Source organism: Humulus lupulus, chromosome X, assembly GCF_963169125.1.
Source record: "Humulus lupulus chromosome X, drHumLupu1.1, whole genome shotgun sequence".
Taxonomy (NCBI): domain Eukaryota; kingdom Viridiplantae; phylum Streptophyta; class Magnoliopsida; order Rosales; family Cannabaceae; genus Humulus; species Humulus lupulus.
Genome location: NC_084802.1, coordinates 14545439 through 14559095, shown reverse-complemented (window position 1 = coordinate 14559095; position 13657 = coordinate 14545439). Strand labels below are relative to the sequence as shown.

At 31.4% G+C, this 13657-nt stretch overlaps 1 protein-coding gene across 14 annotated transcripts; it reads left to right on the top strand.

Annotated features, from left to right (window-relative positions):
- The first annotated feature begins 916 nt into the window (after positions 1-916).
- Positions 917-8016, top strand: LOC133805505 (uncharacterized). Of its 14 annotated transcripts, none has more exons than XR_009878980.1 (5): positions 917-1094; positions 4572-4620; positions 4734-5104; positions 5196-5270; positions 5903-8016. XR_009878980.1 is itself a non-coding variant. In XM_062243688.1 (2 exons), the coding sequence occupies exon 2, from the start codon at positions 1572-1574 to the stop codon at positions 2913-2915; it is 1344 nt and encodes a 447-aa protein (XP_062099672.1). In that variant the 5' UTR covers positions 917-1094; positions 1232-1571; the 3' UTR covers positions 2916-3286. The 14 variants fall into 14 exon arrangements, 1 of the variants encoding a protein (XP_062099672.1); XR_009878972.1 differs by lacking the exon at positions 5903-8016 and having other exon boundaries at positions 4734-4791; positions 5032-5104; positions 5196-5888; XR_009878981.1 differs by lacking the exon at positions 5903-8016 and adding an exon at positions 5371-5888.
- The last annotated feature ends 5641 nt before the right edge of the window (positions 8017-13657 follow it).

Sequence of the window (13657 nt, the reverse complement as noted above, 5' to 3'; positions counted from 1 at the left end):
CAATGCTTATGACTACATTAATTACTAATTATATGAACACACTAATACATTTTAAAGCTATAATGATTTTTTTTTTTTGTAAGTTTGACTAATCCGCTAAAAATAATAAAATCATTAGATAGAATATGTGTAAAATGGGCATATTTTATATAGTATTTAATACACCTTTTCATCTTTCATTAAGTTTTTATTTAATCAAACAAGGTAGAATTCATGCCAATGCTATAAAAACTTAAAGTATGAAAAAATGTTAAATATATCTTAAACTAATGTTAGACACGTCAAATCTACTAATGATTTAAAAAAAATATTAGAATATAAAAAATTGAATAATATCTATATATTATGCACGAATAAAAAATAATAAATTAGAAAATTTTCTTAATATTTATATTTTTCAAAAAAACAAATAAGTCCGTACACATTCAATAAATAATGTGGTTAAAATTCTAATTTCACATTAAATTTTGTGTTTCTAGCAAACTTTATAAATATAAAATTAAACAATTTTGGTAAGATGTTTCTCCTCGTATCAGATTATTTGTAGTGGTAAACTTTTTGGGAAAATTAGTGACGATCACGTAATTATAATATGACTCGCTTTATATAACTTTACCTAAGTTTCAGTGTGAATGATGTGAGCTTTCATTATAAAAGGATTAATTTAATTAGCCTTATTTCAAATTTGTAAGTATTTGAATTATTTATTTTATTTTAACCAATTAATAAAATTTCATTTGCCTTAAAAAATAAATAAAAAAAATTGGGTTGAGTGGGGTGGCGTGTGTCGTCCATGGACTGAGGTGGGGAGTGGGTCCCACAGGATCTCCACATACATTGCACCTTGCGCTTTTACGTTTGGCCTTTTCTTTGCACATATTCATCAAAATTATATAATAATAATAATAATAAATATCACTAAGGACGAGAGGAGGCCCAAACCAAATGTAGTTCTCTCTCTTTTATAGCTTTGTTTGAGTTGAGCCGAATAGGAGAGGGGTGTGAGGCTCACAGTCACAGCGTGTTTCTTTCGTGATCTAACCTGCTCCGGATTCTCGGCTTGCTCGAACGAACAAGGCTTTTTGGATTTCTGGGTATGCAGCTTTTTCTCTGGAATTTCGCTAAAACGATAACTAGTTTTCGATTCTGTTGTTGTTCGACTGTCATAGGATTTGCACTTTTGATTTAAGGACTGTTCTTCGATACTTTGTTTTTTTTTTTGCTGGTATAGTGGGTATTAAAGATTGTTTTGCTCTATTTTTGTGAGATTTGTGGTTATTGTTGAAGATTTGGAGGTGGGTTTTGTTTGGTTCTGATGTTTGGACATGGGTGTTTGAGGATCTAAGTAGCTTGAGCCTTGAAGAGAGTTGTGAGGAATTGGAGAAATTGTTTAGGAGGGTAACTGAGAAATGGGTAATGCTTGATTTTGAATTATGGTTGGTTGTGAGTAAATCTTATTGTGCATATGGTTGTGTCAGTTGTCACAAATTGAGTGAATAGTGAATGAAGATTGGAGTTTGGAGATAATGAAGGTGCAAGTTTGTTCACCCCAATGATATTTTAGTTTCAAAATGGAAGGTCATTTGCCTCATGGAGGTATAATTCCTGGTGGTGCCTCTTATGGAGGTCTTGATCTGCAAGGATCAATCCGACCTCATCATCAGGGACAACACCCACATACCATACACCAACAACATAATCCCCACCAATGCCAAACTACCAACGTCCGCCCTTCGATACATGAGGGTTTTCCACTTACTATGGGAACGTTGCATAGTTGTAACCAAAGGATGTCAATGGTTGATTACAATAGGGCAGAAAGGAACAAAAACTCGGCCAGTGACGAGGATGAGCCAAGCTTTACTGAAGAGGGTATTGATGGTCATAATGAAGTGAGTAGAGGGAAGAAGGGGTCAATATGGCAGCGTGTCAAGTGGACCGACAAGATGGTGAAACTTCTGATTACTGCGGTATCTTATATAGGTGAGGATGCTGGTCCAGATTGTAGTGGTGGGGGAAGGAGGAAATTTGCAGCCCTTCAGAAAAAGGGAAAGTGGAAATGTGTCTCCAAGGTTATGGCTGAAAGGGGTTTTAATGTTTCACCTCAACAGTGCGAGGACAAATTTAATGACCTTAACAAGAGATATAAAAGACTTAATGATGTGCTTGGGAGGGGAACTTCTTGCCAAGTTGTTGAGAATCCTTCCCTTTTGGATGTTATAGATTACCTAACCGAGAAAGAAAAGGATGATGTAAGAAAAATATTAAGCTCAAAGCACCTTTTTTATGAAGAAATGTGTTCTTATCATAATGGAAATCGCTTGCATCTGCCCCATGATCCAGCATTGCAGCGTTCTTTGCAGTTGGCTCTTAGAACTAGAGATGATAATGATAATGAAGATGGGAGGAAGCACCACCATGATGATCCTGATGAAGAAGATCAAGAAGTGGAAACTGATGATCGCGATGATTTGGAGGATAATAATGCTTCACATGGGGACAGAGCAATGTATGGGATGTTAGGGGACTCTGGAAAGAGGTTCAGACAGGGTCTGGGTCGTGAAGATGTTGGCTTTGGGAATTCATTGAATCCTCATGATTGTAATAAAAGTTCTTATTCTCAATCACAACTTGCTCAAGCTGATATGAACCAAGCCCCACCTGATGGCACAAAAGCGGCATGGCTACAAAAGCAGTGGGTTGAGTCTCGCTCTTTGCAACTAGAAGAAAGGAAGATACAAATTCAAGTTGAGATGTTGGAATTGGAGAAACAACGCTTGAAATGGCAAAGATTTTCTAAGAAAAGAGACCGTGAATTGGAAAAGATGAGGATGGAAAATGAGAGAATGAAGCTTGAAAATGAGCGTTTGGAATTGGAATTAAAGCGAAAGGAAATGGGTGGTGGCTTTACTTAACTGCCTTTGTATCTAGACTTCGTCTACATGATTATTTTCTTTTGTTATTTTGTTTTTATTAAGTAAGCCTTATTCCATTTCTATAGAGTATCAGAAATTAGGTGGGAGAACCTTTTTGAATCTAACTCTGCCTGGTCATATTAGGGTCTAGCTAGTTTCCATAGCTTGGCCTATGGTGACAAACCATTTACCTTTGACTGCAAAAACAATGTGGAAAGGATGTTTTTCTTCTGTACTCTGTAGTACCGAGTATCTAAGAACATATTTTATGTTGTTAATTCGCATTGTAAAATTCCAGCTTCCTATATTATATGTATTAATGTTAGGGCTGTTTCGTCTTTCAGTGGCAGCCTATAAGCATTACCAGTCAATGTTTTTTTAATAGTGAGCTTTATGATTATGTTGCTGCTTTCTTATTACTGTTGCTTTATTCATGTTGTATTAGTTTTTACTTTTAATAGGAAAAGTGGGGCTGTTTGGGAAGCCCACCAAATCACAATATTTACATGCACAACCTATACTCTATTCATTTAGGTCACTAGAATGCAAGTTTGCTCTCATAGATTTTATGAAGTTTCCATAGCAAGATTTTGGATATACGATGAATAAGATGTCAGTGACTAGGTATAATTTTTTATTTTATATGCACGAGTTTAAAATTGCTCTGTCAATTTAGCTACACATTCTTTTATTATCAATCAAGAAAAAAGCTCTACTAACAACAACATTTCTCCAAGAAGCTCTATATTTGAACACAAGCACTTAATACAGAGGTATTATGCATAGAGAAAACATTATAGAGTAGCTAGAATTTTTCATTTCTATGTGCTATTTAGTTTAATATAATGGTTTGAATATAAAATGCTATCTAATGCAATGAATTGTGATATTGTGGTCTGTCATTCATGAAGAAAAACAAGTATTGTGATCTGCCTGTAGAATTTGTATTGTATTTATGTATTGTACGGCTAGGCTAGGGGGTCCATCTTTCTAGATGCCTTGGCAAATGTAGGTTGCACTATGTTGTTATTTTCCATGTTATGTGAGAGAGACTACTGGAAAAGAATGATAATATTTTAATATTTGCTGTAGGGGGTGGGTTCATGAGATGTGATCCTCCATGCTAGAACATATCTGACGAAAATGATAACCTTGTTGATTTTCTAGGTTGACATACTAGATTGCTCTTATTATATGGGCAATGGCCAATGGGTCTGGTTTATTTTCTGTTTGCCTGCAATGAATTTGATTTGTTGAATACTTGAACATGTTGTGTTACAAAGTTAATGGTGTTTTGTTTCTTATTTGTATGATATTTTGGACTGGAATACCTTCTACTTTGACAATGACCATTCATTGCTGGAATGGTTGCTTTTTATATTTGTACCAAATACACTTGGAAATTCCTGTTCAATTTGATTCGGAACATGTACACATTTTACCATCTTATCAAATATCACATATTCTTAGTACGTCAGCTCTTTTGCAACTTGTTTGTTTTCATCTTTGGTATGATAAATGAGTCCATGAATTCAAGCCTATTGTTTATTAATGAGAATTCTATAGTTGCAGAACTTATGATACTTTTGCAATCACTTAAACTAGTTTCATTATAATCTGCATGCTTACTTGCATAATTCATTGTCTCTTCTCTAGGTAGACAGTTGTACAATGAATACGTGTATTGTTCATCATTTCCAAATGTGTAAGTAGGTGCCTTAAAAATATATTATTTACATTTAAAACTTCAAAAGCACTATCTTATATTTGTATTGCCAACAAAAACTCATTACTAGTCTGGGTGCTGTATATTATTAGTCAGTTGGATCTTTCAAACTGGAGAAATTGCATGGATCAGAAAAGCAAAACGTTGAAGGTAACTCATGGCAAATTTGTCTGTTCAGAGCTAGGTCTGCAGGGCTTTCTTTTTTCACTTTATGATTTGATGATTGGCTTTAGTGATATGATGACCGGGCTTTGTATAAAGTACATGGGCATGTTAACACTAAGATTGTTCAAAGGAGTCTAAACATGTGCAAAATTTTAGTCGGAACTTTTATATTAGATTGACATTCAGCGGAGGTTACATTCTATTTTCCATGGGTTTTTGTTTCAGAACTGCTAATCTTCATAAGGTGAACTTCTACATAACCTGTTTGAATTAAGACAAAACTAGTATGATACGTCATGTGAGTAAAGCTAAAGTTGACAGTTTGTCTTTGTGTCTTTAGTCTCTATAATATACTCATCTTTTGACATTATTTTAATTGCAATTTGCAGATTTGGGTGTCAATAATGATTCAACTTTTGTTGCACTAAAGGAACTAATTACTTAGTCAATTAAATGAATCGGAGGTGAATATTTTAAGCATCAATCTCATGATCTTGATAATTAAGATTGTTATATAGGCCTTAGATCTTCTCTCTCTTTTCTTATCCTTTCTTGGCAGAACAGCAATGCAAAAGGAGAAGATTGCCAAAAGAAAAATAAAAAATAAAAAGAAAGGAGAGAGAGGGAGAGTTTTCCTGGTTATAGGATTTTGTATTTTTTTAAACCTTTAATTTCGATGTATCTTTTCTCTCTTGTATTACTAATTATATGGAAACTAATATTTGTATTTGACAACTGTGTATAAAATCACTCACTCACTCTTATTTTATCCTAAAATCGTAAAGAGTTTTGATGCCTTAGTTGAAGACCAATCTTTCATTTGTTAATTAAAACTAAGGTTTTGTTTAGCTGTCAGCCTCAGACCTACATTTTTATGGATTATAATATGTTTGAAAATATTGAAGAAAATTATCACTAGATTGAGTACTCTAACTTAGGTTTAGAAACAAATATTTCTGAAGGGGGTGGACATATTTTGTGATTGATGGTTTAATAGTGGAGACGTAGAAGTGAATTGTCTGAAATAGTTTTCTTGTGGTTCTAAGTTTTGTTTATGAGTTTTATAAAATGTCCTATGTTTTGATACTGCTTGCAGGATTGTGTCGGAGAACAAGAGAATTATCAAGTAAGATCTTTTTGGTTTCTATTTTAGTTGCTATATTTCTTCCCATTTAGACTAGAATGACTATTTTGCGTGACTACATTATGACATTGTCATGCTTCCTCTACAAAGCATAGTTCACCTTATAATCTGAAAAGTGCAAACGCCACACACTTTCATATCTTTCTGTGATTAATTATTAGCTCAAATAATTAGAGTTGCTTGCTTTTGTGGGCTGATTTTCTTCAACTGTTGGAAATTTGAATCATAATATTGAGTTTTAAGGATCAATCAATTGCTAAATTCTAGTTTCTGTTTCATGCAACTAGTAGGCATATTTACTATTAATAAACTGTTGATGTGAAAGACCTAGTTATTTTTGTAAGAGCACATGCTTGTGTGCATGCGTGGGGTACTGTGTGACTTCTTTTGGCCTGAATAGGATGTTTCTGAGAAAAATTAGGGGGCATCTGTTGAGTTTCTGGGTTTGAGAAAGTAGTTGTAAAAACTGCTGCTGGAGTTTTGGCGTTTGATATTGATGTATAAGGACACTAATTAGTGTAGTGTATTTGTAAGAGAAGATTGTGCTTTGAATTAATCGTCCAAGGAAAAAATGTATGTGTTGCTTTAAATTTTTTTTTTTGATAAGAGCATGATGGTTAGATAGGCTAGATTTATGTTGGGTGTTAGAGTTGACTACTTTATAGGGAGGATTGGCCAAGAATTATGATTCTTAAAGTTGAAGTGTGGTGAAGATAATTTTTTTTTATCTGATAGAATGTGATGCTGGGTTTCTAAATCAGTCTCTTCTTTGAAGGAATTTGGGGAAAGTACTTTATATGTGATTTTGTTCTATTAGGAGATTTAGTGTTGTGTTATTAGTCCGTCTGTTTTTCTAGAGGAAACGTTATCCCCTTATTTGTTAGTCCCATGAGAAAAAGAAGTTGACAATCACACATTTAGGATACATTACTTGAGAAAATTCTATAGCGTTTAACAGAGTCAGATTTCATGTTTGGTGATAGTTCAAGTAATTGGAGGACAGAAAATTTTCTATGAAAAACAGAAACTGGAGTATTAGCCCATAGGTTAAATCTAATACAACTTGAAGGGACTATGTGAGTGAGTAAGCCCTCCTGATATAGCTTTTTATTTTTTAGTTGTTTAGAAATAAACAAGGTAAAATTGGGTTGAAGAAAGTTTTGCTCATGTTCTAACGAGGTCCTTGGAATGTCATGCTCTGCCAGTTTTGGCTCAAAGATGTCTTAAATTAACTTTGTCATAACATTTCTTAAAACAGTTTTTGAGTTTTAAGAGAGTGAGGTTTTTTTACCACTTCTAACAGTCACTTAGTAAAATTGAAACTCCTAATTCAACATGATTGACTTCAATTAGGAGACTTGTTGAGGACACCAATACATGCTAATGAGTTCGAAAGGCCAAAGAACCTAAGTAGAGCCTTATCACAAAAAAATAAAATAAAAATAAAGTTGGACATGAGAATCCACATAATGGTATTGTCAAAGCTTTGAAATGGTATGATTGGTATCCCAAGTAGAAACCAGTTGCAATTTAAGTGACTATTAACCATTCTTTTCCATAGACTGACAACGTTTCTTCCCTTGCACTTGATCTGTAAAGTTGGTTTCTTTCTTTCCATCTTTGCAAATAGTATATTTCTTTTTTAACAGTAGCCATGTCAGTTGGATCTTGAATTTAAGCTTCCTTTGAAATGAAATAGATTTGTGGAGATTAAACTAAGTTAATAACTGTTTTAGAAACCAACAAGGTGATACTTGTTTGGAAATTGTAGTTTCCTTCTAATTGTTCTGCTATCATCAATGAGATGTGTGCCCCACATTCTGTAATGCTACAAATTGCAAGAAGTAGTTATACTGTTTTTTCATGTGTATTAATGATTGAAAATGGCTTTGATTTGTAATAAATTTCACCAGGTTAATCCTGACCTCAATTTGCAATATGTGGACATTGAAAAATTGTCATTGCTGTCATTTTCCTCCTATGCCCTTCTGTATTAGTTCTTTTTTTCTTTCACAAACAAAAAATATTGTGATACTCCATTATAGCCAGATGAATATTTAAATTCTTCTAACCTTGTTTTGGTTTCTACTTGGTAGTTTGGAAATAGCTTTCTTTGAAATCTAATCCTCTGTACTGTGAAGCAATTTGATTTGAATGTGAAAAAAAGCAATGTGTACTAGCACTATTTTTCAGTCATAACGGTACTCCATTCCACTGCACATGAACATGTCATACTGTTGTTACCACGAGCCAATTAGTATTCTAGCTTCTACTGTTGACTTTTTAATTACAAACTTTTTGTTCATACATTCATGAAAACAAAAGTATGTTTTCATCTTTGTTCTCTTTTTTTTACTGACATGATAATAATGAGTCAACAATAGGATCAAGATGATGAGTTGAACTTATGCATTAATCTTTCAAACACTAACCATAGCCTCAGTTGAATTTTGCATCATTTCTCTTGGTATTTGAGTGGTTTTGAGCTTGCTTTAGGTCCTTTTTCTAGCTTCTTATTGATGACAGTGAACTACAATCAGTGTCATATAAATAAGAAATTGCATTTCCTTCATAGTATAAATATTTATATGGGCTATTTTATTTTATTCTAGCTTTTTTGATCATCTAGTACCTTCTTTAGTTGCACTGATATGTAACTGTTTTTTAATAGTACAAGACTTAAAAGACACACATGAGTGGACTGCATTAAAGTCAGTTTCAATGATATTTAGCCTCTTGTGGTTATTATTTCATAACCAGTTGAATCTACGAACTCTTCCAATTGGTCTAAAATATTTGACCCTTCAGCTTGCAAAGGAGGCTTTTTCAAGTTTGACATAAAACTTTGGCATTGTGTGATTCATGTCATTGACCCAAATGATTGGGGTCCAATACAAAAACCCTACTAAGCCTTGCGCCAAAGCTATTCAACCAATACAAAAGCTCTTTGTCCTAACATGAACACCACTCCATCTCCATCTCAAAACCCCTTCTTTGAATTTCAGATCCAGAATATAAAACTGGGTTTTACTCAATTTCTTGGAACAATTTTGAAATTACTCTGTAGCTGGAGCCAAGATTGAGTGAGTGAGAATCATATAATGCCTAAAGTTTGTTGTATATTGTATTGTATGTAAGGCTAAGGATTGTGTCTTTTGCTATTGATGGGTTGTTTTGGAAGATGACGCACAGAATGTTACCAAACGTACTTTAAAGTGTTATGGCAAAGGCTTATCCTTTTATCCATATGGGTCTAACATCATAGAAATGGACAGAAGTAACAAAAGAGAAAATTAAAAATAAAATAAAGAAGAAGTGGACGTGAGAGAGAGGAACATGGGTTTGTTTTTTAATTTTTTTTTTGTTGGTATACTATTTTACCCTTTTCATTACCACTGTAAGTGTTGCTGTTTGTGGCCACATGGGTCCTCCACTCTTCCCTATTGCTCCTATTTGGGCTTTCTGGGTATCTTTTATTGGGCCCACATGGGGCCCATCTTTAATGACCTAATGTTACAAATGAACAGTTTCATTAAAGACAGTGATGATAAGTTCAAGCTTTATTATTTTATTTTTTATTTGACTTGATGATTACTACCGACTTTTGATTTAATCATATATTTGTCTTATAATAGCCTGTTTTTTTTTTTTTTGGTAAATTTTTTTAAAAATTCACTAATTTTTTTAATCATATATTTAGTTCTGTTATATCATCGTAACTAAAAATTTATGTATATATACCCACAATTTTTTTAGAGATTTTTTTATAAATATATATATATATAAAAAACTTTTAATTCATTTATACATTATTTAAAGAAATGATTCATTTATATATAATCTAAAACTTTTTTTTACAAATTTCCAGCTTTAACCAGAGTAATGACGAATTGTTGATTGCTGCATCTCACTTTATATATATATATATACATATCATTATACATACATATTTATACAAGGGCTTTCTATTAACATGAAATTATATTAATAATTGATTTTTATAAATTAGTCTTTTTTTTAGGATAAAATCTCAGTTTTTAAGTATTGTTAAACTTTATTTTGTCCCAATTTTCTCTCCAAACTAAGTATTCTATTACAATATTAGTACTATTATAGTTAATATTTAATAGCCAAAAATATTCTCAATCAATAAATAATCAAATAACCAAGAAGCATGCACACTAAATCTCGAATTTTGTTTTGTAATTCACAATTGGGTAAATGATTATGTAGTTTTTTTTTATACTGAAACTCGTTATCTTGTTTTAATTTGTAAATTTATTAAAGTTGTTCTTGTTAATCATGTTACTTTTTATGTAGTTATTTATATTATTATTTTTTTGGTGTATTATTAATGTTATATATTTTTTTAAAAATCTAACTCTTTTTATAATTTTTCAATAATTTAACGTCTTTCTTTGGTAATTTTCAAATTAAAATATAAAAACAACCTAATAATATTGTTTAAGCAATCAAGTCAATTTGGAAAAACAACTTAAAAGAAACAATCAAATCAATCTTAAAAATCTCAAACAACTTATAAAGCAATCTAATAAGTAATACATAAAGCAACATATTAAGCAATTCATAAATAAATCATAAAGCAAATTGTTAATCACCTCATAAAACTCTTTAAGCAATCATATATAGCAACCTGTTAAGCAACTTTAAAATTCTTTAAACAATTCATTAAGCAACATGTTAAGCAACTCTTAAAACTCCAAAACAACTCATAAAACAACATATTGAATAATTCTTCAAACTCCTAAGCAACTCTATACATAAATGTGTTAAGCAACACATAATCATTATAAGGAACATATAAAACAACATGTTAAGCAACTCTTAAAGCTCCTTAAGCAACCCTTGAAACTCCTTCAACAATTCATAAAACAACTTGATAAACAACTATACAACAACCTAGTAAGCAAAACTAGAAACTCCAATAAAACTCATAAAGCAACATTTGAAACTCCTTAAGCAATTCTTAAAACAACTTGATAAACAACCCAATGAGCCCATAAGGCAGCATGTTAAGCAATCATTGGAACTCCTAAGCAATCCTATATAACAACTTGTTAAAAGACCCTTGAAACTCCAATGAATCCATAAAGCAACAAGTTAACCAATCCTTTAAACTCCTAAGCAATCCATAAAACAACATGTTAAGAAACCTTTGAAACTCTATGGCAACCCTATATAACAACCCACAAAGCAATTTTTGATGAACTCTAAAGCAACCATGTATATCAACTTGTTAAGCAACCAATAACACTTATACATATAAAGTAACTTTTAAAACTTCTTAAGCAACTCACAAAGCAACTTATGGAACTACAAAACAACTCATAATCATCATAAGTAACCCGTATAGCACCATATTAAGAAAGCCTCGAAACTCCAAAACAACCCTATATAGTAACATATAAAGCAACTCTTGAAATTCTAAAACAACCTTATATAGCAACATATAAAATAACGTTTGAGACTCTAATGAAATCTTATATAGTAGCTTGATAAGCAACCCATAATTCTTATACATATTAAGCGACCCTTAAAACTTCTTAAGCAACCATTGAAACTCCTAAGTAACTCATATCCTTATAAGCCACATATAAAACAACTTGTTAAGCAACATATTAAACAACTCTGGAAACTCCTAAGCAACCCATAATCCTTATAAGCAACCCATAAAATAACATGTTAAGCAACCTATAAAGCAATATGTTAGGCAACCCTAGAAACTCCTAAACAACCCATAATCCTCATAAGCAGCTCAAACAAGATGTTAAGCAACCATTGAACTTTCTAAGCAACTCATAAATAAAATTTCATTATGATTCCATCCAAGTCGCCTTCCATAACTTCTTTAGTTTTTGCAAAAGGATCCGTGCCAAAACATCAAGTTGAGTTATCGTAGCTAAGGATTTACATGGCATAGTTCGTGTTGAGTTGAAAGAACCTATGGATTCCCAAGAATTTTCTACTCGACTTGGTGCTTCTTTATCGCAATGGAGGCTACAAGTTGTCACAGGTTGCATGAGGTTGTATTGGGATTGCATTGGATTACATAGACTTGCATTTGAGGTTGCAATGAGTTGCTAAAAATAATATCAAACAAGTTCAAATTGTTAATATTTTTTTATTATAACGTCTTAATGATTTTTAGTTATGTGTTTGAGAAATGAAAAAAAACTTATGAAACTTTTCATTCTAGAGATTTTTTGTTTTATTGATGTTTGAATTAATTGATCTAAATTGCATCCAATGAATTGAAAAAATGCATCACACACATACACAGAATAATCCAATTAGAATGAGACAAACTTTTGAAAATTTTACAATCTTTGGAGGATATTTATATTTTTTGTTGAGCTATGAACATTAGGCAATATTTGAAGAATATTAAGGAAGTTGCTAACTTTAGTCACTTATTGCCTCTTGTTTTAGTTTGATATTTATGATTTCTTTTCTTTTTGCTTGAAGACAAACAAAATCTTAAATTTTAGGTTGTGAAAACTCTATGAAAATTGAGTTATTTGGTTCTTTTAGTGTATTAATTTAACTTTGTTCTCAAGGACTTTTTAGTTTACTTTTGAATTTTAATTAGTTTTGAATAAATATTATTTTTAGTATTTTTAGATTAATTTTAACTAGCTTTTATAATTTTTTTAAAAATAATTTTATTTAGATTTCATGAAGTATTAATTTACTCAATTTTGTGTATTTTGTAAGGGCTTAAATGCAAGTTTTGGAGAAAAAATGAGGTCAAAATAGGAAGAAAATTAAAGCAAACTAGTGTTAAATTCACCCTTGCACCACACTTATTTTCCTGTGCACCACCTGTCATTACTCAATCATTGTTTACCACGTTGTTAAATATGTCCAATCAACTAAAGAAGATGTAAATATACATCACATAAAAATGGAGGGGGTCAACCTATTAATATGATACTCACATTTTTTTTAATGAAAAATCGTACACCAGTGATTAAAAGAGAAGTTGTATTATTGCATAAAACAATTTATAAAAATGAAAAGAATAAAAAAGAGACGTAAAAATGGAAAATAGAAGGTAAAAAACAGTAATTTCCCTTTTTTTTTTATGTATTTATATTATATGTATAATTATGATTTATTTTTTACCCGACAAGTTTTCATACACTACACAAGATAATAGGGTGTTTTGGTCTTTTTATAAATTAGCAGTGGTCTATTTTTCTTAAAAAAAAAGGGGGGGATAAGATGAGATGTCTATTTTACTATTTAATAAGAATTTAGTTCTTTCGATAAATGGTATTTCTTTTCGATTCATTACATTCTAAAAATATTATTTTGCTCAGTTATCTAATATTTTGTAGAACTTGTCTTTTTCATTTTTCCCAATGCTTTCTCTATCGCAAAAATCATTAAATAATTAAAAAAAAACAACGATGCTTTCAATTTTTAGGCAAGTTGAAGATTAAATCAAATTAAAAAAACCACAACTTAAATCAATTAAAAAATATAAATAACATTTTGTCATGTCAAGCTCAAGTGTTCAATGAATTAGTGAATTAGGGGTGATTATTTAATCAACATATTTTTTGTTATAACCAATCCAATTCATACTAAGTATGGATTTCATATTTTGGATTCAATCCAATTCACACTCTAATTCAGAACTAATTCATTCTACTTAATTTAGATTGGATTAGTTCTTTTAGA

Coding starts and splice junctions, on each gene's coding strand:
- LOC133805505 (XM_062243688.1), top strand. CDS start 1,572: ATGGAAGGTCATTTGCCTCATGGAGGTATAATTCCTGGTGGTGCCTCT.